This window comes from Grampus griseus (assembly GCF_964374135.1).
Source record: "Grampus griseus genome assembly, chromosome: 20".
In the NCBI taxonomy this organism is placed as follows: domain Eukaryota; kingdom Metazoa; phylum Chordata; class Mammalia; order Artiodactyla; family Delphinidae; genus Grampus; species Grampus griseus.
The window spans coordinates 25460816-25488204 of NC_139014.1; the positions used below are offsets into that span (position 1 = coordinate 25460816).

The following is a 27389-nucleotide window of genomic DNA, read 5'->3' on the forward strand; positions in this document are numbered from 1 at the left end:
ATGCCTGAAGGAAGAGACCCCATCGCCCTGCTTCAGACCTGGATGGAGGACCATATCATGTTCCCCTATCAGACTGGTATCTCCTTGACTCCAGCAACTGTATGCCATCAGACTGAGACTCTCCAGATCTGGGTTTGCATCCTCTGCCCTCTCCATACCCCTGACTCTGCCAACACACCCCACTGTCAGGCCAGGAAAAGGAGTCTCCCAAGTTTCTATGATTTTATTCCCTTCCCCAGCCCCAGCTCTCTCACACACATACAGAACCTCCAGGAGGTACACCCAGCTCTTGCCCGAGTTCTGCTTCCTACAGGACTTTACGCCATGTCCTCTGCTTCTCGGAGCTAAAGCAATGTGCTGGAAGTCGGTAGGCTGGGGAGCAAGGGTGAGGAAGGACAGGGATACAACAGAAAGAGAAAATAGTGATGGAAATAAACAATGCTTTAAGTGTTTTCTGTGGGCCAGGTAAAGTCTGGTACTGCACTGCCATCTCTGACTTACAGATAAAGAGACTGAGGGTCAGAAAGGTAATATGCTAATAGCTTTTATGTTTATGTGGTAAAGCTGGGATTTGACCCCAGTCTATTGGGGGCCAAAGTTGCTCTCTATCCCTTTAATACCTTCCCAAGAGAAAAGGTACTGTTTGGGGGTGCTTTTGGAAGCTCTAGAAAAGGCAACTATTCTGGGGTGGAACCCTATGGGCAGGTGGGGTTCTAGCCCCGCCCCCTCATAATCCAACAGAGGCCCTAGAGACCAGACCAAGTTCTGTGGGAACTCCCTCTCATCCCAGGGCCTGGTCAAGGGAAGAGGGCAGCACAGCTTTGGGAAGAATGGATAAACACGGTGAGTGGGGCCGGAGGACAGGGTCTCTTGACTCCAAGGTGGACCAATCAACACATCACCATGGCAATCCCAGAGTAGAAGCCCAACCTTTTCTCAGTTACCCATCCATGTACAAGCCCTCTTCTCTCTCTTTCCTGAATATTCTTGACATCTGCTCTCTCATCTTCACCTGCTGCTGTTCAGATCTCTTCTCTGGCCTGGACCACTGTAATGACTCCTAAGTAGGTCTCTCTGTCTCCTTCTGTCAGAGGGAACATCCTAAAGGATGGCTCTGAGTACATCCCTGTGTCAAAACGTTCAGTGGCTCCCCACTGCTGAAGGACAAAGTCTAAACTCCATAGTCTGGGCCCCCAAATCCCAACCTTCCTTTCCAATTCCTCATCCTCCCCAAATGTTCCCAGCACTCTTTTCTGGCTGTGCACTACGTCTGGCCTTTCACAACCAGAAGGCTCCTTCATGTGTTTTTCTAAATAAAAGTACAGTGGACCTTGGGAATTCCCTGGCGGTCCAGTGGTTAGGACTCTGGGCTTCCACTTCAGGGGGGTACAGGTTCGATCCCTGGTTGGGGAACTAAGATCCCACATGCCACGCGGCGTGGCCAAAAAAAAAAAAAAGTGCAGTGGATCTTGGTTCTCCACATTTAGCAATACCAAGAACTGACAGAACGTTTGAAACAACTTTTCTTGAAAGGTTTCAAAAGTCTTGAAATTCAGAGGCCCCTCTGTTACCTACCACGTCACCTGCCTGAGAGGGTCGGGAAGATGAAGGGCCATGATGTATGAAGAGGTTAGCCCGGTGACTACGTGCAGTTGGTGCTCAATACATGTGGGCTGGAACACTATATTATCATTCCGCTTTGTCTCCAACCTCTTTAATCATGATGGGCAGGGATCAATAGAAAAATTTCTAGACCTTTCCAGCGCAAACCCCAGGAATTGTGTCTTCCCTGCCCTCCTCCCCCTTTTTTTCATTACAAGTCTAGCTTCCCAGATCGAGCAGCCAGCAGGGCACATGGTGGGGCTGGGTCAGTGTTTGCTGAGTGAGTGGTGGACACCTACCGGCGGCGGCCGTGTTACTTTCACATCAGTCCAAGAACTTCCCGCCTGCCAGGACTGCTGCTTGGGGTTGTGGAGTTTGTGTCCTGAACACCAGCAAGGGGGACAGTTGTGGCTGAAATCCAGCTGGCGGTTCGGGTCAAGCCTAGAAGGAGGAATAGACGTCTTTTCCTAATTGGCTCCCCCCTAGGGCAGCCTTTTCCTAATCGGTCTGCCCATGGGGTGGGAGGGCAAGAAAACTTCTATTTAGTCCGCTCATAAGGGGCACTTTTCCTGTTTTGCTCATCAGAGGCGTCCATTTCTAACAGTGCAGAGGCGCTGTGTGCCCACCTGCCTGCCCACTCCGCCGCAGGTGTTGCTGGGCTTTCTTAAGGTATGGCCCACTTTGAAGACGGAAATCCCGTTCCATCCAGAAAACAAAATATAAACCACCTATTAAAATTCCAATCAGTGCACTTAATGTTTATTGACAGCCTGCACGGAGATCAGTCCCCACCCCGGAGCCAATTAGAAGGAAGGTGGTGATGAACCGCCATCTCCTCCGGGTTCGCAAGGCTCATTGCACCTGTTTGTTGATGGCTTCCCGCGGCCCCTGAGCCAGGCGCTTCAAACACACTCGATCTGATACCTGCCTTACAGTAATCCTTGGGATAGGCACTACTTTTTCCCATTTTACAGATAGGGGAACGGAGGTGACAGAAGCGACGTGATTTGCCCCGAGTCTTCAGCTAGGAAGTGCGGGGACCTAGGAAACCAGGCCTTCCTTTGCCCAGGAAATCCTGCACACTCTGTAACCCTCTCTTGGAATCCTGCTGGCTCCGGGCATCTCGTGCGCACCGTCGTTCGAACGCCTGCCTATTTTTTTGGGGGGGGGGCGGTCGGTCGGGCTATGGGCAACAGTCAGGGTACCAGGGTACCCAGGCCCTTCACTGACATCCTCCCCGCCCCCCGCCCCCGCAGGCGTGAAGATCCCCTTGTGGAAGAAGGAGCTGGAGCAGCCCGGGACCAGAGAGGCAGAGGCGGAGGCGGAGGCTGCGGAGGAGGCGCCGGAGGAGGACGAGGAGAGGCTGCTGGAGGAACGCGCGGCCGAGAGCGAGGCGGAGGGCGGGGAGGCGGAGGGCGGCGAGGGCCGGGAGCGGGACTCCGTGTCGTACTATCCGCTGAGCCAGGAGTCCAGCATCCTGCAGGTGGCGCTGCTGCGGCGCGCGGACAGCGGCTTCTGGGGCTGGTTCAGCCCCTTAGCACTGCTCGGCGGCCTGGCCCCTCCCGCCAACAGGTGAGGGCGCGCCGCTCGGCGGGGGCGGGATGTACTGGCGCCAGGGCCCCGGGCGGGAGCTGGCGGCGCGGTGCCCTGAGCGCCCCGGCCCCCTTCCGCAGGAAGCGGATCCCCCCGGAGGAGCCGTGCGTGCTGGAGACGCGGCGGCGGCGGCTGCGCGGCGGGGGCTGCGCGCGCTGCGAGATCCTTTTCTGCAAGAAGTGCAGGAACCTGCACAGCTCGCAGAGCTACGTGGCGCACTGCCTTCTGGAGCACCCGGATCTGCCGGAGGCGCGGGCTTCTGGAGGCGCGGGGGCTGCCGTGGGCCTTTGAGCGCCCCCCAATCCCCGGTCTCTGTGGCCCTCCATCCTCGCCTGACTCCAAATTCCCCGCCACCCTCTCCTCCCCCGCCCCGACGCGGAGCGCTCTCCAGTACGTACCTGAGAGCCGCCTTCCCGGAGCGCCCCACTCCGAGCAGCCCAGCAGGCCCACCGCTGATGACCGGGCCCACCTGTCATCAATGCGGAGCCCAACATCACCTGGAGCTCCATTCCTCCAACAGCGCCTCCCGAGGGCCCCAGCGCCCGGGTCAGCACGCAGTGCCCACCGCCCACCTGACTCGCGCCCCCTGGTACAGCCTCACGCTCATCTCTGGGGTATTTCACGTCCTTCGGGCCCGGTGAGCAGAGGCGTCGCCTAGAGAAAATAACCCCTCTGGGAAACTTGCCCCTTCCCTCAAATCATTCAATAAAGCCCCTAATCAGAGTGTCAGTGCCTTGAGGTGGGGCGTGGGATAAAGATCGACCCTCCTCCCCTTCCCCTGGGTTCAAGCCAGAGGGAAAAGGGCAGGCGGAGAGCCTCCTCCCTGCAACTCCCCCCGGAGAGGGCGGAACAAAGCACTTGCAGCCAAGGGCAGTCAAAGGCCATTCTCCCCACCGCGCAGAGAAGAAAATGAAGCTGCCGGGCCAGGAATGCCCACGGGCAGCTGAGGGCTGAAGCTGGCCGGACCTTCCTCCCCTCCCGCGGGAAGCCCGGTCTGGCTGAGGTCAGTGTGTGTGCAGAGGAGGCACTGGCAGGTGTGCAGGGGGCAGGACTAGAGAACCGGCCCCAGAAGCCGCTGAGACAGAAGACTGGGAGGCCGGAGAGCTGGGTCCTTCTCCAGGAATCCCAGCTATTCTCGGCCGGCCAGCGGGAGCTCCTGGAATGCTTCGTGTGTGGCCAGGAGAATGGGGCCATTGTGAGCACGAAGCTCTCCCGGCCTGCAGAGGCCCCAGCGACTGCAGCTGTGCAGACCTCCAGGGAGGCCCCTGTCCTCCTCCTGCCACACAGGGTCCTTCATCTGGCCTGGGGGATGAGGTGGACGAAGGATATTTTGATCTTTGAGGAGAGAGGCAGGGCCCCTCTCCCTATCACAACTACACACACGCACAACTCACTGGTCCCGGCTTTGACCGGAAGAACATGGTTGCAGCCTCCGTAGCATCCACACCCACCTGCTCTCACTGGAAACGTGTCCAAGGAAGGCTGCTTCCCCCCTCCAGGCCCACCAGCTGGGAGCACCTCTTTATTCCAGCCTTCCCCCCAACCCCTGAAAGAAACAGGGCCCGGCAGGCCTGCATCGGTCTCCTTCTTGTTCTGGGTCCTGACACCCCTGAGGTTGGAGACCCTTGTACTCAATCCATTCAGTCTTCCTGGGGGTGGGGCCTCTGATTAAATAAGACACAATCCTCCAAGGACGGAGCCGGGAGGCCCTGAGGGGAAGGGACAGTCTTGCAAAGTGGTCCCAACTTCTCCATTGAGTTTTGCATCCTTCCTGGTTGCCCAGCGCTGTGGCCTCATGGACAGGAACGGCACCTTTAGGGGAAGAAACAAAATCCCCAAGGCCTGGGGAGGAATGAGTCTTTGGGAAAAGGGCCGTGGGGTCTGGGATCCTTTTCGGCTTCTCGTTGAATTGATCCCACAAAGATCAATGTCTTGACGGCACAAAGACATTCTCCAGGGAACAAATGCAGATGAACTTCCCTGCCTGGACTTCTGCAGGGAGGCTCAGAGGCTTCCAGACAGGGTCTGCCCTTGGGGCTGGGGTACACGTTGGCCACGAGAGCGCGCCAGCAATTCACTAAGAGGTGGGGGCGTCTTCAGAACAGGGTGCCCCCCGAGTTGGCATGCCAGCAGCCCATCCAGGGCAGCTCTGTGGCCCAGCGGCCCGAGGGCGTTGCTCGAAGTTTGGCCTGGTCAAGGCGCCAGTAGCGGTCGTCTCTGAAGAAGATGATGGAGCCATCGGGCCTGGGCAGAGCGCCGCTGACCTCCTCAGGGACACCGCCCCAGTCCTGCAGGCCTCGGGGGTAGTAGGGCTCCACCTGCAGCCCCCCTCGGGCCAGCACGTAGTAGCGGGCGCCCTTGAAGAGGATGAGGCGACTCAGAGGAGGGAAGTAGAGGGCAGCATCCGGGTGGGGGGGCAGGCCCCCTGCCCGGCACAGCTGTGGGGAGCCCCACACTGGCTTGGGGCCCTGGAACCTCCAGCATCGACTCCCTGTGGGACATCGGCAGAGCCAGCGTGAGTTGGTGCGCTCGCCCTTTGGTCCTCTACCCCACCTCTGTCCCCCCATATTCCTACTCCCCTTCATGTTGGAGTCCAAGGTGGTCAGTATTTGTGATAATCAAAATAGATCAGTTGTAAACAGTAGAGGAGGGACTCTTGTGGCCTCCACTTCCAGCAGGTGTTCGCAGAGGGCAGGTTGCTCTGAAGGAACCTCCCCAACCCAGGCAGGAAGCATGCGCCCTCCCAGGGGAGTGGTAGACTTCAGGGAAGTCCAGGGGCTTTCTCCACGGCCATTACTACCAACAGTTCTGTGAGGGCAGGGAATTTTGTTTTGATCACTACTGTATCCCAACACCTCCAGCCGAGTTTGTAGAAGGCACTCAATATTTGTTGAATCAATGAATGAACACAATTTTCTCATACTGCACATTCCTCAGACATTATGTTCTTTTAATCCTCCTTCCCCAACAAGCCTGAGGGATTATTTTCCCCGTTCAACAAATTCAAGCTCCAAGAGTTAAGTGACAGGCCCAGACTCACACAGCCAGGAGTCCAAGGAAGGTTTGTCCTTCTGCTGCATTGCAGAGCTCAGAGCCACCCTCTGCTTCCCTCTAGACTCTTCTCTGAAACTCTCCCACCCGCTCTCTGGGACAACCGTGACACCTGTGCCCCCCAATCCATCACTAAAGGAATCTCCTGGGAGAGTTGCTGGGGCCACAGGTTCAGAATGGAATTGAGACTCCTCCCCTCTTTTGACCTTGGGCAGACTCCTCCCCTCTCTAGGCTTCAATTTTCTCATCTGCCCCAGGGCTGGTACCTTTGAAGAAGTAGAAGTCTCCATCCTCCAATGACACCGCGGCAGCCTCAATATGGGGGGGCAGCCCTGCCCACCTTTTCTGTAGTGGGTGGGGCTCTGAGACGTTGCCATCAGCTGTCACCTCCCAGAACTGGTTCCCTTGAAATATGTACAGTCGATGTTGCCCATCTGCCCAGAGACAAGAGAAAGTTGAGGAGTGACCATCGGCCTCCTGCCTTCTTTCCAGGGAAGGTGCTTCCCTAGAACCCAGCTTCCCAAACTGACGAGAGAGGATGCGGCAGAGAGGATACAGCAGGCACAGCTGGGGCAGAGGGGAAAGTGCAGGAGGAAGCAGCGTTTTGCTTGGCGTGGGCTTGCTACCCTGCAGAATGCTTGTGACTTGGGATTTCTGGATTTTATAATTCATCCCCCAACCTTGTACTCCAGCTCCGGAGACCCCTGGAGATGTGGAGGAGGAGGAGGGAAGAAGGAAGCAAGGAACCAGCGGGACCATCTTACCTACAGTGATTGCATCGAAGGAAGAGTGGCAATATTTAGGACCTCGGGTTTCGGGGCGCCTTCCTTGGAGTCTGTGGGGGTCCCAGGCCTCAAAGTCCGTGAATAGCTTTCCAGGGAGCTGGATGGCCCCTGAGCCGCCCTGGGGCTTCCCTTCACAGGGAAGGAGGGAAGCGGGAGAGAACGCACACTGGTTGGGGGTGTGTTGAGTGCTCGAGACCTCCCCCTTGGTTCGTTTCATTATCTGACATGAGGGGCAGGGAAGGAGGGCAGGGGTGGGGGGTTAAGAGTTGTCCTTGGTTGTTGGTGTTATAACCATAGCACCAAACTCAGAAGTCCTCTTTCCTGCCGAACAGTCTGGAAAAGGGTAAAATCGGAGTGGGGGAACCAAACAAGGGTTTGGAACTAAAAAGGGCAGAGGGTCCTCTTCCCTGAGTCCTGGACAATGCAGATGGCGTGAGGGCAGAGTTCAGGGGCCTGGGCTGTGATAATTACAGCAGTTATAATAATGACATCACTGTACTTCACTTATGAGAATGAGGCAGAGTCCTACAAGCTTAGAATTCGGCACCAGCTCCTGAATCCTGGTCTGCACCTTCCTAGCTGGGTGACCTTGGACAAGTTATCTAATGTCTCTGAGCCTCATCCTCCTCATTTGTGGATAAAAAGATACCTCATGGGTGTGTTAAGTGTCTGGCCCATGGTAGACACTCGTGAAATAGCAGCTATTATTATTACCTTTGTGTAGGTCTCTTAGACTACAAAGCATGTTCATATCCACCAGAACAACAGCCCTGGGAGGTAAGCAGGGCCTCAATTATTATCCCCCCCACCTTTTATTTCCCCCAGAAGATAAAACCGACGACTCTAAAAGGGGAAGTGCTTTGCCCAAGAGCAACTGCTGACCCCGATGGAATGGTACTTGTTCCTAGGGATCCTGGCCCTGCCCACCACACCAGGTACTCAGGGTCACAGCCTCGGGCTGGGGTCCAGATAAATCTCTGGGAAGCACCAGTCGTTCATTCTGTGGGAGAAGACCTTGTCTAAGTCCACCGCCAGGCAGAGGGCCAGGCTTGGGGGAAAAGTGGGCATCAGCTCACGGAGAGGGAAATGTTGGGGGAGAGCCACTGGAGCTGGGAGCAGGAATGAGGGCTCTGGGGTCTGGGTGGGACCGAGGACTGGGTCTGGATGATGGGGCAGGGATATGCGAGGAATTGCGCAGCCCTGGTCGGGCAGGAATCAGCAACTGGAACGCAGAGGAGGGCTGTGCCCAGGAATTGGTTGGGATGATAGAGGCCAGGCATGCGGGTGAAGCAAAGCAGGAGATGAGGTTTCTCAAGATTTGAGGGGAGCCCGAAGCTTCAGTATCGGGAAGGACCTGTGATGGGGAGGCCAGCTTCCTGCGCTTAGGATGGGGGATCCTATTTGAAGAGCCGGTGTCCGAGCCCTGGGGATCCCGGGGCGCAGGGGACAAGGGAGAGCGCAGTGGCGAGCGCGCCGGGGGCTCACCATACAGGCTCTGCACGGCCAGCACGTCGTCCCAGCTGAGCAGCGCGTCGCGGCCCAGCCTCTTGTAGTAGGGCGCCATGAGCGCGCGCGGCGCGGCCGAGTGGGTCAGGCCGAGCGTGTGGCCGATCTCATGCGCCAGCACCACGAACAGGTTGCGCCCGCGGCGGCGGCTCAGGGACCAGCGCTCGTCGCGGTCGAAGTGCGCTTCGCCGCGGCGGGGGAGGAAGGCGTGCGCCAGGGCGCCGCCTACAGGCGGCGAGGAGGTCAGGCGGAGCCGCAGCCCGCGACACCCCCCAACTTCCCACCGCCCGGCGCAAATGCCATTGGCGTGTGTATGGCTGCGTTTTTGATGAGTAATTTCCCTCCTAATTAAGTCTGGCAGAAGCTGAAGTGTGGAGCAATGAACAAATGACTAGGCTATGGGGCCTGGAAGCCTAAGAGGGAGCGTGGTGTACAAAGAGCACGGGGCCAAACTGCCTAGCTTCCAATCCCGGTTTTATCCCCTTACTAGCTGTGTGACCTTGGACAGATAGCTTAACCTCTCTGTGTCTTAGCTTTTAGATTTTAGATCTGAAAAATGGGCATGTTGATAAGGAAGTTGCTCCTCACGGGGTTGTTCTGAGTATTAAAAAGGGATGTGTGTACTTGTGTATGTTACATGTAATACTTAGTGTCTACCGCAGGTACTAACCATTACTTACTTTCGAAGAGATCTAGGAGTAGGGACAGTGGTTACCCCCGAAGGGGGCTTAATGAGACTTCTGGGGTGTTGGTAATGTTGTTTCTTGATCTGGGTGCTGAGTGTATTTATGGGTAGGTATAGCTTATTTATTAATAAGTACATAAAGGGGGGACGTCCCTGGTGGCACAGTGGTTAAGAATCCGCCTGCCAATGCAGGGGACACGGGTTCGAGCCCTGGTCCAGGAAGATCCCACATGCCGCGGAGCAACTAAGCCCGTGCGCCACAACTACTGAGCCTGAGCTCTAGAGCCAGCGAGCCACAGCTACTGAGCCCGCACACCACAACTACTGAAGCCTGCGTGCCTAGAACCCATGCTCTGCAACAAGAGAAGCCACTGCGATAAGAAGCCCGCGCACGGCAACGAAGAGTAGCCCCCGCTCGCCGCAACTAGAGAAAACCTGCGTGCAGCAACGAAGACCCAACGCAGTCAAAAATAAATAAATTTATAAAAAAAAAAAAAGGAGAGAGAAGCGTATGTAGGGGACTTCCCTGGCGGTCCTGTGGTTAGGACTCTGCACTTCTACTGCAGGGGGCACGGGTTGGATTCCTGGTCAGGAAACTAAGATCCCGCATGCCACGCAGCGGGGCAAAAAAAAAAAAAAAAAAAAAAAAGTCTATATATTCTTGCGTTCTTTTACTCTTGCCTTCCCTCTGCCAGGGTCCTGTGTGGGTCTCTACTTCCCTGCTTCCCTGCTTGTAATAGGAGTGAACAGAGGGAGATGGGCTGGATCAGCGATTCTCAAGCTGGTAGTGGGCCCCAGATGCAATTCTGCAGTTTCTAGGGTCCTACCCCCTCACAATTCACTTTCTGCAGGAGTCGGCAGACAGCACTGCAATGATGCTGGCCTAGAAGCCCTGAAGTTCCTTCTGGCGTTGCCTTCTTGGAGCCCAGGCCAGAGGGGACTGACAAAAGTTGGGAGGCTGCCTTTAAAGGGAGCCTTCTGGGGCGTGGAGAGCTGGTCACTTGTAGGAGGAATACATGCTTCTAATTTTGAATATGCCCCAAGCTGTTTCGAGCCATGTAAGCCCTTTCTGTTTAACCCTCACAATAATCCTGGGAGACAGATGGGCAGGTTTCGAAGGGAGAAGACATGAACTCAGACAAAACACCTCTCTCAAATCAGAGAGCTGACTCCCAGTCCAGTGCCGTCTTAGTGACCAGACTCCACCTGGGGACCTGGGTATGGATATCAATGTCTCATGGAGATATCGTGGGTGAAGTGAGTTACATGCAAGCATGTGTGGGTGCTCCATGTGGATTCTTGAAGAGTCTAAATCTCTCCCAGTCCTACCCTGGGTCTCAGCAGCAGGGCTTGGAAGTGGGCTTTGCTCTGAGTGGGCTTGATGGAAAGCAGGAGACTGCAGGGGAGGTGGGCCCCAAGTACCCAGGGGACACAAGGGCTTAAGTCCCCACCCTGAAGGGGCCTGATCAGGTCTCCTCACCTCACTAGTGGGGAGGAGATGCACAGATGGCCTGCATTCAGGTTGTGAAGGCTAGTGTTGGGCAGAAGGGGAGGAGAGCGGTTTACATTGCAGCCGTAAGCCTTTAGGTCAGGGGCAGACAGTCTGGGCTGTGGGTGTGTGAAGCAGGTGGCAGGGAGAGGGTAGAAGGCCTCTTGCCCTGTGGCAGTGACTGTGCAGTGGGTGGTGGGAGGGCGGGAGTGGGGTTGTGGTGGCCTCTGGATGTTTTTAGAGCCTTGGTCTGGAGAACATTCACTCCTGGAGAACAAGAGAGGCACAGGCCTGACTAGAGGCAGGGGATGGGTGACAAGACCCCAGAAGGTTCTCCCAAAAGAGATAATACTCTTTAGAGTTTGCAAAGCACTTTTCATGGAGAACCTCATGTGACCGTCCCTTCAGCCATGAGGCACCTAATAGGGCAGGGACCACTGTTCCCATTCTACAGATGGGAAGACTGAAGGTTCTTCAGAGGGGGCTGCAGCTTGGCCAAGGCCAAAGAGGGAGTGAAGGCTCTACTGCCCTCCCCAGACTGCCTCTCCTAGTTGGGTTTCCCTCCTGCCGTGTGGGAGAGAGGCTCTGTGTCAGCACCTGGGCCATCGAAGGCGTTGCTCAGCCCGTCGTTGTGGTCCCCTTGGAAGAAGGTGAGGCGGATGTCAGCGGGGCCTGTGGCCGGGGCCTCCCAGAACTCCAGAGCCGAGACGTTGCTCCACAGCTGGAAGGCGGCGCGCACGGCCCCCCGAACTGCCGGCTCAGGCAGGTGCTGGGGCCAGTTCACCAGGCGGTAGGAGAGATGCCGCTTGTACCATTTGTTGCCTGCCACCCAGAGAGGCCGCATCAGTCACACCTGCTGCAGAGCCTGGGGCTGCTCCCTGCGGACTCTTTTGATGGGGAGATAGGTCCTCCTCCAGGAAGTCCCTGATGTGATGGAGGAACCACAGCCCAAATGGGAAGTCCCCTGTTTGGCTGTGGAGACACTGCTCTCAGACTGACAAGACTACGCTTGTCCTGCACGGTCCCTACTCCAGTGGCTCGACCTGGCGAGGTCCCAGTATGACAGGGGATAAGCAGCCTCTACCCAGGAAGAGTCCCCAACCTGAAGGAGTCTCGGGTCTGGGGCCGTCCTTCCTACAATCTGGGCTGAGCTGGAAAACCGTGCTGCGTCTCTTGCTGGCAGCGAATCCCAGCCCCTGTCTACCGTGTCGGAGTGGAGCCACGGGGGCCACAGCCATGACTGCCCTCTCCCCCTTCCTCCTCTCCACCCCTCACACGCTCCTGCCAGCTCCCTTTCCCGTGCCCTGGGCCTGCTGCTGACCAAAGACCACAAGGCCCATTTATTCGCGGTCCTTCTCTGACCTCTGGCCCTCCCCCTCACTTCCTCAGGGACTCTGCAGAGCTCTGAGGTGAAAACAAATAAGAACAAAGGGTGTGTTTGTCACTGACCGAGAGAGATTTTTCCATCTCCACTTAGTTAAGAGTTCCTATTCCTTTGCCTCAAACTGCAGTTCCTCCCTGAGGCCTGAGACTCTGGCCTCTTGCCCGAGCCCCAGGTCAACCGTGTCCCTCTGCAGCTCGCCTTGCACCCAGGACCAGGGTGCTCAGAAGGTCCAGATCCCAGAGTTTTTCGTGGGCTATTTCTGAGCCCTGTAAGCTCAGGGGCTGAAACTGTGGAAGACTTACAGCTCTGGAGGCAGGACTCCCGTGAGCAGCCGACAATCATGCTGCCTTTGGGTCTCAGTTTCCCAAATGGACCAGAGTCCCTGGAGCGTGGGTGATGAGTGGGCAGGGCAGGCCTGGCTGTGCTAGGAGGCCAGGCCAGAGGACAGGGCCCCCTCTCCCCTTGGGGGGCAGGTGAAGGTTCAGATCTCCTGCCTTTTTGTCCTGGGGGTACCCTTGCCTGAACCAGGCAGGAGGAGTGTCGTCACGGACGTTTGGCCACCGCCTTATCCATCTCTCTGCTCTAGTTTGCTGAAATTGAGGCCAGGAGGAAGGGCCTCAGAACGAGTGAGTGGCGGGGCTAGGCCCTGAGCCCAGGCCCTGACACCAAATCCAGTGCGCTGGCCACTGTACCACACAGATAAGCAGGCCCGTTTGCTAAGACTCAAGGCTTATAAATTTGCCTAAACGTCCCTCCTCTGGGTCAAAGCAGGGGCTCTGCGCAAGCTGAAATTCTCCTGAATTCTCCAGCTGGCAGAAGAGCTGAGCACACTTTCCCTCCCCCTCCATCCTCCATGGAAGTGGGGTTGGGGGTGTCCCTTCTCTCACCCCTTTGGGCCTGGCAGCCACCCAACCCCTCCCAGCCAGTGACCAACCCTCAGGGAGGGAAAAGGGAAGGATTCTAAGGAAGGCAGAGGAGGAAAGCCTGGAGGAAGGCCAGAGGCGCCGCCTGAGGGTTCCCGAGGTACCAATAACACTTCTCATTGAATCGTAAGTTTCACCGGCACAGGGCAGGCTGGCGCTGGGCTCTTTCACACCCTGCTATGGGTGACCAACTCTCAGACTCTCCCCCACCCCCCACAAAACCTTCAAGCTTCTAGAAAAGTGTGAGGCAGCTCCTTCTGCCTCTTTGCAGCTAGGGAGGCCCCTCACTCCATGGGCAAGAAGTGGGGAGGCTAGGGAGGACAGATAGGACTGGTATTGAGAGACTAATTTTCTTTGAGAGTAGAGCTGGATGGGGGGGGTCCTTGGTGGGGCTGCTGGTGAGAAAGGAACCGCCTGGCCAGCAGCCTGAGCCCTCATCCCTGTCTTCTTGTAGGTCTGTGTCCTTGGAGCAGGCTGGTCACTTCAGGCCCCCGTCCCAAACTCCCGACCTGGCAGGGCTGGTTTCCATGGCAACCCTCAGGCCACAGCAGCACCTGGCACTGCAGCCACCACACCCTTGCTCCAAAATTCAAAAGGGAAGAGGGAAGGAAAAGGAGATGGGGAAGGGCAGAGAGCTAGACTCTTGCCTGGGGTCGGGGGGCATGACCCTGGGATCCTGACTCCCAACAGGCAACTGATACTGTGGAGAGAACGTGGGTTGAAATCCCAGCCCCTTTGCTTACAACCTCGCGTATCAAATTACAGACTCTCTCCAAGCCTCAGTTTCCTTACTTGCAAAGTGGGGTTGGTAAGACTCACCTCCTGGTAAAAGTGAAACAGCAAATGAAAAGGCAGCACAAAGCTGCTTGGCATGTGGTGGGTGCTCAATAAATATCCCTGCTCCTTCGTTTTCCATCCAGATACACCCCCCCTCCCCGCCCCGGGGCTCCCCACCTCCACCAGCTGTGTGAGGGAGCAGGGACCTTGAAGATCAGCCCTGCAGGCAGAGTCCCGAGCTGGTGCTTGGAATGAGGCTGCCAGCTTTAGCAAATGAAAACGTAGAACGCCTAGCTCAATGTGAGTTTCAGATAAACAACAAATACTTTTTGTAGTATAAGTGTGTGAAAACAAAACAGTTACGTTGTTCATCTGAAATTCAAATTTAACTGGGCATCCTGTATTTTATCTGGCAAACCTGGAACCCAATTTCATCGGTATAGCATTGACCCACATAATGGAAAGTCACTGGCCTAGAAATCCACATCCCGTTTTAAGCCCCTACCCACGTTCTGGGTTTTTTCACATCCGGCAATCACACAGTCCTCCCAGTGAAAAGAAGGCTTGGCCATGCTCTGGCTATGTGGCCCTGGGAAAGTTGCTCAAGCTGTTTGTCCCTCATTTTCCCCATCTGTAAATGAGGATACTAATGGTACCCATCTCATTGGGTTGTTATTGGATTAAATGAGTTAATCCATTCAGAACCATGCTTGGCACGATCATAAAGGCTCAGTGTGTATTAACTGTTATTATTACATTTTCTTTCCTAAGGCATAGGAAGTGCTTGGTGCCTGCCAAGCTCGCAGCTCTTTTCTAGGGAACGTCTTCCCACCCAGGAGGGAAAGAATTCAAGCTGCTGTGGTTCATGTTGTGAATAAGAGAGAAATTCTCTGTCTAGTCTGGCCACTGCTGTCTGGACCAGGGGTCAGTGTCAGATAATGAGATGGAGAGGGAGGTGCCTTAGCATGAATTTCCGTCCAAAAGGGATGTTCCAAATTGGACAGTGACAAACGGACTCCATCAGTTCCTCCCTTAGGGCATGAGAAGAAGAGATGCTGCCTGGAGGAAACATCCCTCATGCTCAGGTCATGTCCTGAGTGCCCAGGAAGCATTGTCTCAATTCTCTGGGACACCGACTCTAGGCTGGAAGTGTCGCTATTGAGACTATCCGGGGCTGCCCCAGTTTCCACCATATTCTCACAACAAGCCCTTCCCCTTAGTAATCAGCGCCTCTCCTTTGCAACCTGAACGAGCTGTTTCCGATGAGGAAACAGAGCAAAGTGACATGGCCCGGGTCACACAGTTAAACTCAGAGCTCTGGATCCAGGGACACTGCTCCAGTTCACACCGCTCCCCCATTCTACCTTGTCCTTCCCCTCTGCCATCCAGAAACACTGGGGGATGCAGAACATGTTGACACCAAGGACATCTTGAGCCCAGAGTCTGGACCCCATCGCTCCTCCTTGTTTTATCAGAATGCGGTCATACAGTACTGGGGACCCAGAGTGGCTGGATGTGTAGACACAGTTGAACTGGATTGGCAAGTACCTGGAAACAGACATCCCCCAACAGCTGAGGGGAACAGGTCACAATTTCCTTACGAATTAGCTAAGAAATAAAAAGTGTGCCACTTATTCTGTCCATAATGGGTATTGTCAGCCAGAGTAGTTAATGCAAATTAAAAGAGGCAATGGCCCTAAGCGCTCACAGTAAAATGAATGAGATGAGAACCTGACTGAGCAACCCCACCTTGTTAGGAATCTTGAAAACTGTGAAAACTGAGCAGAGAAAACTAGACTTAGTACAAACAAGATGTTAAAATTACACACAGTTAGGGCTTCCCTGGTGGTGCAGTGGTTAAGAATCCACCTGCCAATGCAGGGGACACAGGTTCGATCCCTGGTCTGGGAAGATCCCACATGCCGCGGAGCAACTAAGCCCGTGGGCCACAACTACTGAACCTGTGCTCTAGAGCCCGTGAGCCACAACTACTGAGCCCACGTGCTGCAACTACTGAAGCCCGCGTGCCTTGAGCCCATGCTCCACAGCAAGAGAAGCCACTGTAATGAGAAGCCCGTGCACCGCAACGAGGAGTAGCCCCTGCTGGCCACAACTAGAGAAAGCCCGCGTGCAGCAACAAAGACCCAATGCAGCCAAAAATAAATAAATTAAAAAAAAATCACACAGAGTTAAACTTGTCATTGATGAAGAATTGACAGAAGAATCAAATCTCCTTCATAAATCGTAGATCTGTAACATCTGATCCTGGAAGATTGGATTTGGACAAAGAAGGAGGAAGTGGAGGAGGGGAAGGGAAGGAAAAACCCAAAACTACACAAGGAAAATCACAATGGCAGAAACTGTAGTGTGAAGATGTCTAGAATAAGCAAATCTGCAGAGTCAGAGAGGAGACTGATTAGCAGTTGCCTGGGGCTGGGAAGAGGGAGAGTGGGAGTGACCGTTTCATTCGGGGCATGGGGTTTCTTCTTGAGGTGATGAAACCGTTCTGGAATTAGATTGTGCTGATGGTTGCCCAATGCCGTGAATATACTAAAAATCACTGAGTCGTACACTTTGAGTAAATTTTACGGTATGTGAATTGTATTTCCATAACGCTGTTAAAAAATGTGCTGTGGTCAAAATAAAACTGATCGATGAATCCCATCTTTGTTGAATAATGCTTTTGAAAAAAACATCGATTCTGATGAAAATGACTTCAGTCAAATATAAAGGAAAATGTTGGCAATGGTTTAACTGCCCTACATAGCAAATTGATCAAGGCATTAAGTGGGTTTGATGGGGTTTGCTCTGGAAAATACTTGCACCATGAAAATTTATCAATTTAGGGACTTCCCTGGTGGTGCAGTGGTTAGAAGTCCGCCTGCCAGTGCAGGGGATATGGGTTCGAGCCCTGGTCCGGGAAGATCCCACATGCCATGGCACAACTAAGCCCGTGCACCACAACTACTGAGCCTATGCTCTAGAGCCCACGAGACACAACTACTGAGCCCCCGTGCTGTAACTACTGAAGCCCGCAGGCCTAGAGCCCATGCTCCACAACAAGAGAAGCCACCACAATGAGAAGCCCGCGCACCACAACAAAGAGAGCTCCTGCTCGCCACAACTAGAGAAAGCCCATGCGCAGCAACGAAGACCCAACGCAGCCAAAAACTAAATAAATAAATATTTTTTTAAATGAAAAAATAAAGAAAAATTAAAAAAAAAGAAAATTCATCAATTTAGGCATAATTCTGACTTAAATATCTGTGTTCACAAAGATGGTCCTTGGGTTGAGAGGTCCTATTCACCCACCCTAGGGGAGCGAGGTTATTCACAGAGCCCAGTCCGAGGATGAGACGTATTTTTCTGGCCATGGGGCTTCAGGACGCTGGGGAATCCCAGCCCAGCTAGATTTTAACAGTGCTCACCTTGCCTGGCAAAGCGTTTCTTTCGCCTCATTTTGGCCCGACGTCCAGTAAATAGGGCACTGACTCTCTTGGTCCAGGCCACCTGGCTGTCGGTATCTGCCACCCCACAGCGGGGCTGCGTCATCTGGCGCAGCGTGGCGGCATCCAGCATCCCGCTCATGGGCAGCTGGGACACCCACTGGAACTCCCTGTTAGGAGGAATTGAGATAAAGGACAACAGTGCAAGGCTGGCTGGTGGGGATGAATGCAGGGAGCTTCCCTGGAGACAGCAGGATGCTGGGGGCAAGGGAGGGAGCAATGGAGTGTGACCCCCTGGGCACACGTGGGAGACCAGCCTTTTAATAGGAGGGAGGAGGTGACCGGAGCTTTGCACTCCAGCACCACCAAGTCCTCCACATCCCTCTGTCTTACCTGATGGCATTGCTGAATCGCGTGGAGGCGGGACTACTGGGGACGGGTTCACTGAGATACCCGTACTTCTCCAGGAATGCCTGGGGGAGAGAGAAAGGTCAGCTTTCCCACGGTGTGGCACCCTTTCCCCTCCCTGGGTCTCCGAGGGCCCGTGTCACATACATCACGCCCAGGCTCATCCCTTTTCCCAACAAGGTCTATGAGCTATAGCAGAAAGAGTCCTGGCATCAAAGTCAGAACCTGGACTCAGTTCCAGGCCAACAACAGATCAGCTGGATATAGTTCTTGGAAGCCAGTGGAAGGAAGTGTGTGACTCACTGCCCATCCCTATCAGCAGTCCTGCCCTTCAGGGGAATGATGCACTCAGCTCCCTGCTTGCACTTCTCACCCATAAACTCCACCAATGGATTAAAAAAATCACCTCGGCTGCTGAATTCTTATAGCGACACACATCGACTCTTCATTTTTACCCCTCCTTGCTGTGTTACCTATCCAGAAATAATTTTCTGTCTTCCTTGTTCTCCTCTTTGCTGTATTTCTTAACTCAGATCAACTCCAATCATAGCTGCTGCGTCAAGGAAAAGGCACAAGTTGGGAATGAAGCCAGACACTAAGAGCCAGGACCGGCAAGCCTCTAAACCTTTGCAAGTATCCCGCCTCCTTTTTGTGGATTTCGTTATATCTGTCTCCAGAGACCTCCACATCCTCTTCTCAATAAAGTCACTTTCCATAAGGAACGCTTATTCTAGACAAACTCTTTCCAAGTCCATTTTATTGTTTTCCTGCGCTAACTTATTAGTATTTGAGCACTATTGTTTTCTTCTTTCCCTTTGCATAGGTACACCATTTGGGGATGCAAAATGGATTAAAGGAGTTCTAGGGACTTAACCTGGAAGACTCTTTACTGCTCAACATAGTGTGGCATAATAGAATAGCCACAGGTCTTGGAATCAAGAATCTGTTCCCAACCATGACCCTGCTGGATGGCCAGAGACAAACTACTTAACCTCTCTGAGCCTCCATTTCTTCACTCACAATGTGAGAACAGAAATAACCCCACAGGATTCTCAGAAGGATTAAATATAGCAATGTACATCTAGCATAGTTGTCTGGTATATAGTAAATGCTCAATAAACAGTTGATCAGGTTGATTTACCTTAGTGGGGAAATTAACAAGAGGCTTTTGGAATGCACCCCATCTATAAGACGGGAAGTGCTTTGAACAAGGCAGTTACACCTCTGTTATTCTAGGTGCTTTATCTCAGACTTGCCTCACCCCAGCCAGGTGCCTGGTTCTCTTCCATGCCTCCTCCCTCTCCCTTGGTGACGATGGACAGAGTGGCTTTCTAAAGGAAGTCAGCGAATTGTTTCCTTAGAAGCAGTTTTGCTGAGTGAGTGACTTGGGAGAGACTGGGTCACAGGCTAACAGGCTGGCCCTCCCTGTGCCTCTCCCCCCAAACCTACCCAGCCCTTATCAGGGACTTGGCTCCCGTTCAGGAACTTGGAAGCCTTGGACAGAGGGGGGAGGACGGGGGAAACTGACTAGCGGCGTCTCCTGTTTCCTGGCTGGGCTGCCGTGCCTGGGACTTTGGCAGGCAAGGTGGGTGGAGGGCAGGATGGGGGTGGAGGCTTTTTTCAGGGGTCCATCAGAGGGGAAGTCCTGGGCTGACCTGTGGGTTTCAAGGCAGAGCTGAATTTCCAGAAGGCAGAGTAAGCAAGTATCCAGGACACCAGCCAAAAGACACCAAAAGAATGAATAAAAGAAATGTTAAGAATTTGACACTTAATATTTCCATAAAAGCAACGAAGTGCTATAATGGGGGTTATCAGGACTTAAGAACTCCCTTATACTTATTCTATGTTTACTATGCACATATCTTAAAACATTTTTAATTACAGGAAGGGGGCCCTTAATACTGAGTGTCCTGAAGTTCTGTTAAGTGGAGGGAGACCCACATCCCGGGGTGACGAGGAGGCAGGGTTGAGATGCCCTCTGCTCCTGCAGGCCTCCCTAATCCTCTTCTGCTTGCCCATTTGCCGTGCCTGTTTTCCCCTGCGAAGGTTAGAGAAATGCTCATCTGCCTGGGAGAAAGAGCAGGGGTGTAGGGCAGGTGACAGTGTGGCAGAGGGATCCCAGGAGAAGATGCAGGATCGGGAGGGTGTCCTGTGCTCTCTCGGGGGCTCTCCGAGCTCCACCTGGGATCGCCGCTGTCCCCCTTCATGGAAGCCGTGCCCAGGCTGCTCCTCTTTGCCTCACAGTTCAAACATCAGGTTTTCTCTCTGCCCTGTCCTCCACCCATCCTCTCTCCCATGGAGCCCAGGGCTGGAGCTGCATGGAGAGGAAGCTGGAGGGCTGTGCCCCCCAGTGATTCACCTTGCTCAGGTCTGAAAGCTTGCGCCAACCTGCCTCACCCACTCGGTCAGGGCTGGGGCCACTTCCCTGGGGAGTCGCCTCTGCAAAGCCCTGGGGGTGGCTGTGGTGTTTGGGGAAAATGAAGACTGTTCTCCCCAGACCCAGAAAGCTGAGAGGCATCAGAATTCCAGGGGCTCTAGTCCTTCATCTGTCCTGACTTGTCTTGGGAGCGTGTGTAGAGCCCAGCCCGTTCAGTGCCTGAAGGAAGGGGAAATTCTGGTCATTACTGAGCAGGGCTAGACTAGCAATGAGGTGTAGCAAAATGAACCCCGGAGCTCTGAGTCACTAACCCGGCAGGGCAAGAGCCCTGGACTGAGTGTCTTGAGTTTTATTCTTGGTGCTGCTGTGAACTGTGTGTCCTTAAGCAAGTCCTGTGCCTCTCTGGGCCTCAGTTTCCTCTTTTATAAAATGGGGGGGGGGTTGGATTAGAGCTAAGATCTACTCCAGCTCCTTCTCTTATTGTAGCCTTGTTTCTGCAACTGATTAGCTATGTGAACTATGGCAAAGCTATAATTATATATATATATATATAAAATTTTATATATATATAAAGCTGTGCCTCAAATATAAAATGGGGGCGGGACTACTGCTTTATGTTTCTCACAGGAGTGTCGTGACAATCCAGCAAGAAGCAGCTCTGGGAAAGCTTTATGATAGTTGCTCCATTAAAAACGTTATTTTTCCATTTACAGTCACGGAGCCTCATTGCTGGAAGGGACCTTTGGTAGATTAGTCTAGGAGGGGTCAGCTTCCAGTCTCCTGTCCACAGAGTGGCCATGACATCCTCCATATCAAAGAATTGCAGCAGCAAAAAATGAAACCAAGAATGAAAGAATTGCAAGCTCATGCAGAAACCGTGTTGCTTCACCTACGATCTATTACTTCTCATATTATGTTTCACTATGATTCCACTCTTTCTGTAGTGACTCTGTGTGATCGTGTTTATCATCTGATACACCTGTGGCATTATTAGCCAAGTCAAGACGCAGGGGATAGCAGCTGATGTTCCGCCTTGCCATGTCCCATAAATAAAAACGTTTTCTGGTAGTCAGGAGCACAGTGAGCTCTTGCCTATTGTAAAGCTTTTCGGGGTATCTCACCTTCTTTGAGCTTCACAATTACCTTCCAAGAACATAGGCAGGACACGTGTTGTTCTTCCCATTTTAAAGATGAGGAAGGTAAATCTCAAGGGAGTGTAGTGCTTCATACTTGAATCTAAATCCTCTGACACCTAATAAGCAAGTGACTCAGAGGTTTTAAAACCGAAGGAGCAGGGTCCAAGCTGCTCTCACCACTGGGAGATGGCCCTCAAATATAAAAAAGGTAAAACTGGGGGTGTTTCTAGCTGGATCCCTTCTGTCTCCTCCACGAGCAGGCCCAGGGGTGGAGCAGAGGGAAGAACCTGCTCAGGCAGGGGACTCCAAAGAGACTAGGATCACATCTCCCATGACAAGCCACAGGTATTCAACAGCACCCAAGTGTGTTCTTCACAAAGACAAACGTCTGCTTCCAGAAAGTATTGCTTTTGCTCTCTGACTTCTGAAACCTACTGAAGTTCTCAGGGCAGTGGGACAAGCTCCGCCCCTTTCCTTTATTTTGGGCAAAGACCTCCCCTTCCCTTCTGTCTGACTCCCTTCCTCTTCTCCTCCTTTCCCTTGTCCCTGGTCCCATATTCACAAAGTTCTGTCTAGGTATAACTTAGATACCTCTTACTGTAATCCCCGTGCCTTCTTTCATTTTCCATCCTTAAGGAAGTTGGAAAACATTAGCTGGCTAGTCTCCATCCAGATCCCATCTTGTATTTTTTTCTAATGCCAAATAACCAGACTGTATGGACCCATAGTCCTCCCTGGGTGTGGGGCGAAGTTTAAGGCACAAAATAATGTCCTAACCAAGATTGTGTTTAGGAGGAGTTGTCCAACAATCTCTCCCTTCTATGTCCCTGCTTCCACCATCCAGCTTTTCCTATTAATAGATGTCTTGGTTTTCAGACTGGCTTGGCAATTGCTTTTCCATCAACTTGTGGTCCTCTGGGACACTTCAGAGCCTCGTCTGCCCCCTATGAATCACTGAGCTGAGCTCTTGGGAAAGGCTTCCATGCCCGGGCTTCTGGGTTTCTGACTCACACAAAATAAAATGAATGGATCTGTGGTATGAGAAACAGACACTGCACCTGGTGGTGGATACTCCACAGAAGCTCCAGTGTCTCCCTGGAGAAACAAACTACCCAGTTTCCTGTTGCACTGGCACACTGGGAATAGCCGTGCAGTTATGCATGATTACTGAGTGGAGGGCAGGTCCTGGACACATTGCCGGGTTGTGCTAAAGAAGGTCCAGGCAATGCATGGTAGATAGATCTCTCGGGACAGTCTGTGTTGCCCAAGAACAGGATAGGGCCTGGCTGGGAATGGGAGGGGGGCCAGGGTGATGATGTCATTCATTAACTCTCAATCTTGCAACTCAGCAGCGGAGACTGTTCCTGCTCACGAATGTGGTGAGCAGCTCTAGTTTTCCTAAGTGGGCAACAATGAACTTGTTCACAATGCAGCTTTGTAAGCCGTCAGTCCCCTGCAAGGCAAAGCCCACTCTGGAAAGCCCTCGATTTTATTTCTTCGTGTGCACACAGGGGACACATAGAGCCAGGCATACAGGGCACAGGAATACACACAGAGACATCCAGATAGATAGACACGGACATAGGTAGATGGAATGTGTACACACGTACACACAGAGGCAAAGGCGCACAAACACACCAAAGCTAAAGAATGTTAGTGCTGGAGAGAATCTTAAAAATCATTTAAGAAATTTAACTCCCTTATTTTACAGAAGAGGAATCTGCTGACTGGAGAAGGGAAAAGACAAGCTTAAGATCACACAGCTGTTTTACTATTTCTTTCTTTCCATCTCCTGAACTTTGACCTTTGTCTATGAGCTCAGCAGGACTGCTGTGCTTTGTTGGGGGTCTGGCTCCCTGCACTGCGGTCAGGGAAATGAACCGGAGCAAAGAGCCAGGGTGATCAGGGGGCTCACTTTGTGCAGGTTCCTTTCTGTGGATGGTTGTATTTCCCTAAATGACCCCAACATCTCTCATCCTCATGCTCTCCTTACGATGTGACGTCAGCACTCCTCCCACCAACTGTGGGGTCTGTGTTCCCACCCCTTGACCTGGAGTTTGTGACTCCAGACAGTGGAGTACAGCAGAAGTGAGGCTATGCAACTGCCTAGTCTAAGTCACAAAGAGATACAACTTCTGCATCTCTCATTCTCTTTTCTCTCTCTCTCAGCTCTCAGCTTGGAGACCCAACCACCATGTTTGGAGGCAGGCCAAACTAGCCCACATGCAGAGACCATGTGGATAGGCCCACATGGAGAAGAACTGAGGCCCCCAGCTGACAGCCAGTGTCAACTGCCAGAGAGGTGAGTAAACAGCCTTCAGATGGTTCCATCCCCAGACACTGCAGAGCAGAGACAAGCTGCCTTGATGTGCCCTGTTTGAAATTCTAACCCACAATATCTATGGACATAATACGTGGTTCTTTTACTTCACTGCATTTTGAAGTAATTTTAATGTAGCCATAGTAACTGCAACACCATCTCTTAAGAATTATAGCCCTGTTGTCAAATGCTGAAAATTGTTGTCTTACATATTTTGTCCAGTATTATTGTTCTAGGAGAGCTAGTCACCAAGCCAGGACTTTAATTTGAAGGTCTGTTTTCTAAAATAACAAGAACAACATTGAGAGCAACTTCCTTTGTTAGACTGCTTTCTACATACTAGGTACCATGCTAAGCCTAGAATGTATTTCACATACGTTATCTCATGAAACCACACCCAAATCTTGTAAAATAGGCATTACTAACCCCCATAGCACAGAGAAGAAAACTGAGGCTCAGAGAGGTTAAATAATTTACTGATGGTTTGCACACAGGTCTGCCTGACACTGAAGCCCATGCAATTGACCATATACAGAAACACATATAGACATACCGACACAGACACACAATTTGCATATATATATATGCATATAGGGACACACCCCCATTACACATTTCCAGAGTTCTTTATGCTTTTAAAATATTCCCTGCTCTCAGAGGTAAAAAAATCCCCTTCCCCCAGTTATGTTAAATAGATGGAAAGAGACTTAATCGGCTAGATATTACATTTCCCATGCACACCCCAAGATGAAATTCTCTCCATCTGGGGCCACCGCAGGCATGGGCGGCAGAGATAGGGTCTCTGTTCTCTCGCCAAGGATTGCCTGGGACCCAGACCTGGGGGGAGGTGGGATGGAACTCTTAACAAGACTTGGCTTGGTACACAGAAGCCTTCTCCTGGGGCCAGGAGGACTCTGCACTTGATGTTGTAAGACTCTAAACTCAGAGAAACAAAGGGATTCCCGAATGTGCAAAAGCAGAGAGCACAGAGCAAGAGACTAGTGCTTGGATGGGAGGGAGTGAAGGAGTTGGAGAGAGGACCCCCTTGTGGAAGCAGGGTCATTTCCAAATATTCCAGAGCAGTAATGGGAAAGGGCTGGTGGAAGGAAGAGTGGTTCAGAGGCAGTCCTCCTCATTTTGCAGGGTTCTTAAATTCAGCATGTCTCTCTCTTCTAGGGGAGGGGAGTGGGGATACTGAGAAGCTCACAACTGGCAGTTTTACAGCAGGAAAGATGCTCTGTTAAGAGTCTCAGGGCAAAGTGCTGGGCTCAGTCATTTAAAACTTATTTGCCTCCCTTCTCCTTAAAATAGTGGTGACCCCAGTTTCTAATCCAGAGAAGAGATAAGAACACAGACAGTGATGTTCCTTTGGGGAAGAAAGAAATGAAACTGGTATATTATTACAATCACCTATATCTAGAAAGTAGACGTTCCAAGTTCACCTCTAACCCCACCTCACAAAAATTCCCCTTGTGCAACCTACACCAAGCAGTTGAGTCCAAAGGAGGAAAATGAAATGGGAAAGCTTTAAGGTTCACCTCCACTTCCCCACCCCCTTTTCTCCAGTTCAGTCCTGAAGCACTGTTTAAAGCTCCTTAGAAGCAACTCTTAAGAGTATGCTACTCTTGGGAATTCCCTGGCGGTCCAGTGGTTAGGGCTTTGCGCTCTCACTGCAAGGGGGCATGGCTTCAAACCCTGGTCGGGGAACTAAAACCCCACAAGCCGCACAGCACAGCCAAAAAAAAAAAAAAAAAAGGGAGAGAGAGAGTGTGTGTGTGTGTGTGCTACTCTCACCCATTTTACAGATGCAGAAAGTTCTGAGCTTGGGCGCTCACTAGCCCCAGCTGGTCAGGGGCAGCACCGCCCCAGGAAGCCAGAGCTGTTCTCTGTGTCCCCGGCCAGGGCCAGACAGCAGTACGCTCTCGCCAGCAATCTGGGAGTCTCCGCAGCGTCCGACACTTGGGGAGGGCGCGTGATGAATGAACTGCTAAGTCTCCCAGACTAGGCGTTGAGGGACAGAGGCTCCCCGCTAAACTGGGGTGTAGGGGTTCCCTCTCCCTCAGTTCTTGCATGTCTATCCTATCTTTTCGCTGCCCCTTCCCCTTGTCCTGGGAAATCAGTGCAGATCCGCCTGCCCGTGTGGTTCCAGCCCTGGCTTGGTGTTCGGGGGTGGGGTAGGGTGATGGGGTGGGGGAGAGAATGCTGCCCCAGGCTCTTTGTGTGCAAGTGCGAAGGGTGAGGAGGACAAGGGAGGGTCACGCCGATGGTCAGCTCAGATGGGGCGGCTGGGTGGCCTGACTGCAAAGTTCGGGCGGGTCTCCAGCACGCGGACCCTCTCCGCCCCCCACACACCGCGTACCTCCGCCTCCCTGCGCAGCTCCTGGCCTACGCGCTGGGCGAGCTGGGCGTCCAGGCCGCCCCACAGCAGCAGCGGCAGGGCGCGCAGCAGGAGGCCGACACGCGCGTACATGTCGCCGCCGCCCCTGCAGCTGGGCGCGGGGCACAGGGCGCGGGGCAGCCGGCCGTCGGTCCTCCGTGCCCGGGCCCCCGCGGATGCTCCAGCTCTGCGCCGGCCCAGCGCCGAGGGGAAGGCTGCAGGGGCTCGCCCGTACCCGGGCTCCGCGCCGGGCAGCTCCTCCGCGGCGCTTCGCCGGGAGCCGGGTCGAGGTCGTCCAGCCCGGTAGTGCCTGCCCGCGGGTCCACCGGCCCAGGACCTAGAGGCGAGGGAGGGAGGGGAAAGAGAGAGGAGGAGGCGGGACCCCGGCACTCCGGCCCCACCCACACGCGTCGGCTCCTGGAACAAGCGGCGGTGCCAGAGCCTCTTCCGCAGGCTGTGTGGCCTCGCCCCGCGCCAGTCGTCTTGCGAACCCGTCCTCTAGTCCGCCACCTCCCGTCGATCCGGATCTCTGTGGGGAGGACAGGGGAGGAAACGTCTTCTCCTGGCGGTTGTGGCTACCTAAGGCTTCGATGAAGAGGGATTCTGGCCTACCCGAGGGTCATTGATGGTTTCAGCCGGGCTGGCAGGGACCGAGGCCCTGAGGTGTGAGAGAAGGAGCCCTGGGCTGGGGTCAGAAGAATTGAATTTGAGCTCCTGATCTGCTTCTTTGCTAGCCGTGTGAATCCTGTCTCAGCCACCTGCTGGCTGTGTGGTCTTGGGCAAGTCACTCACCCTCTCTGAACCTATTTTTCTCAGCAGTGAATGGGGATAATAGAATACCGACATCAAGTGATAATAGGGAATATTTAATGAGAGAATGCCTGTAAATAACTGAGCACCGTACCTGGCATCATGCACTCCGCATTTTATATCAGTAAAAGGTAGACAGCAGCTGTGTGACCTTTGGCAAAGAATTTACTTCGAGCGTCAATTTTCTCATCAATGAAATGATAGTGAATAATATTTAGTTTCCAGAGTTGCATGAAGATTGAGAAAATGAGTGTAAAGTGCCTGGCTTTATATATCCCACACAGTCCTAGTAAGGGTGGACAGATGATTTACGTGAAAAGCTTAGTCAAACTCGTACTGAGCAAAAGTAAACTGTTTTCATTATCCGCCTTAGTGACTGCAGACGGCTTGCTGTCTCTCTTCCAGGCTCAGTTTGCTAACTTGTAAAAGGCAAATGGCACAATGATACGCACCTGTGGGGGTCGATGTGGGGTTTCGATGAGTTAATGTGTGTAAAGGTAATCTGGAATCTATAAAGCGCTAAGCAAATGTAACGCAGTGTTCTTATCCGAAGTCTTAGGGCCTTAGTAGTGCACAAGATGTTTTTGTGTTGTTAGAGAAAGGCACTACTTGGACAGAGGAATTTTAAAAAGGCGCCTCTTTGATTGGACTTCTCAGAAATAGGCGTTCCTGGGGCGGACTGTTTGGAAATAGGCCACGCTCACCTCACAACTAGCCAAT

The 27389-nt window shown here is 53.1% G+C and overlaps 2 protein-coding genes across 4 annotated transcripts; one reads left to right on the forward strand and one right to left on the reverse strand.

Annotated features, from left to right (window-relative positions):
* On the forward strand, positions 1-4585 carry LOC309838354 (uncharacterized protein C17orf50; the record flags this gene model as incomplete). Its single annotated transcript, XM_082679429.1, has 4 exons — positions 1-99; positions 2188-2271; positions 2696-3174; positions 3276-4585. The coding sequence occupies 4 exons, from the start codon at positions 1-3 to the stop codon at positions 3484-3486; spliced, it is 873 nt and encodes a 290-aa protein (XP_082535555.1). The 3' UTR covers positions 3487-4585.
* On the reverse strand, positions 4584-25952 carry MMP28 (matrix metallopeptidase 28; the record flags this gene model as incomplete). Of its 3 annotated transcripts, none has more annotated exons than XM_082679190.1 (8): positions 4584-5686; positions 6513-6608; positions 7011-7160; positions 8517-8762; positions 11309-11533; positions 17224-17411; positions 17635-17714; positions 25842-25952. In XM_082679190.1, 8 exons carry the CDS (start codon positions 25950-25952, stop codon positions 5292-5294), a joined length of 1491 nt encoding a protein of 496 aa, XP_082535316.1. In that variant the 3' UTR covers positions 4584-5291. The 3 variants fall into 3 exon arrangements, with proteins under 3 accessions (XP_082535316.1, XP_082535314.1, XP_082535315.1); XM_082679188.1 differs by having other exon boundaries at positions 6513-6680; XM_082679189.1 differs by having other exon boundaries at positions 6513-6642; positions 7003-7160.
* Positions 25953-27389: the final 1437 nt, after the last annotated feature.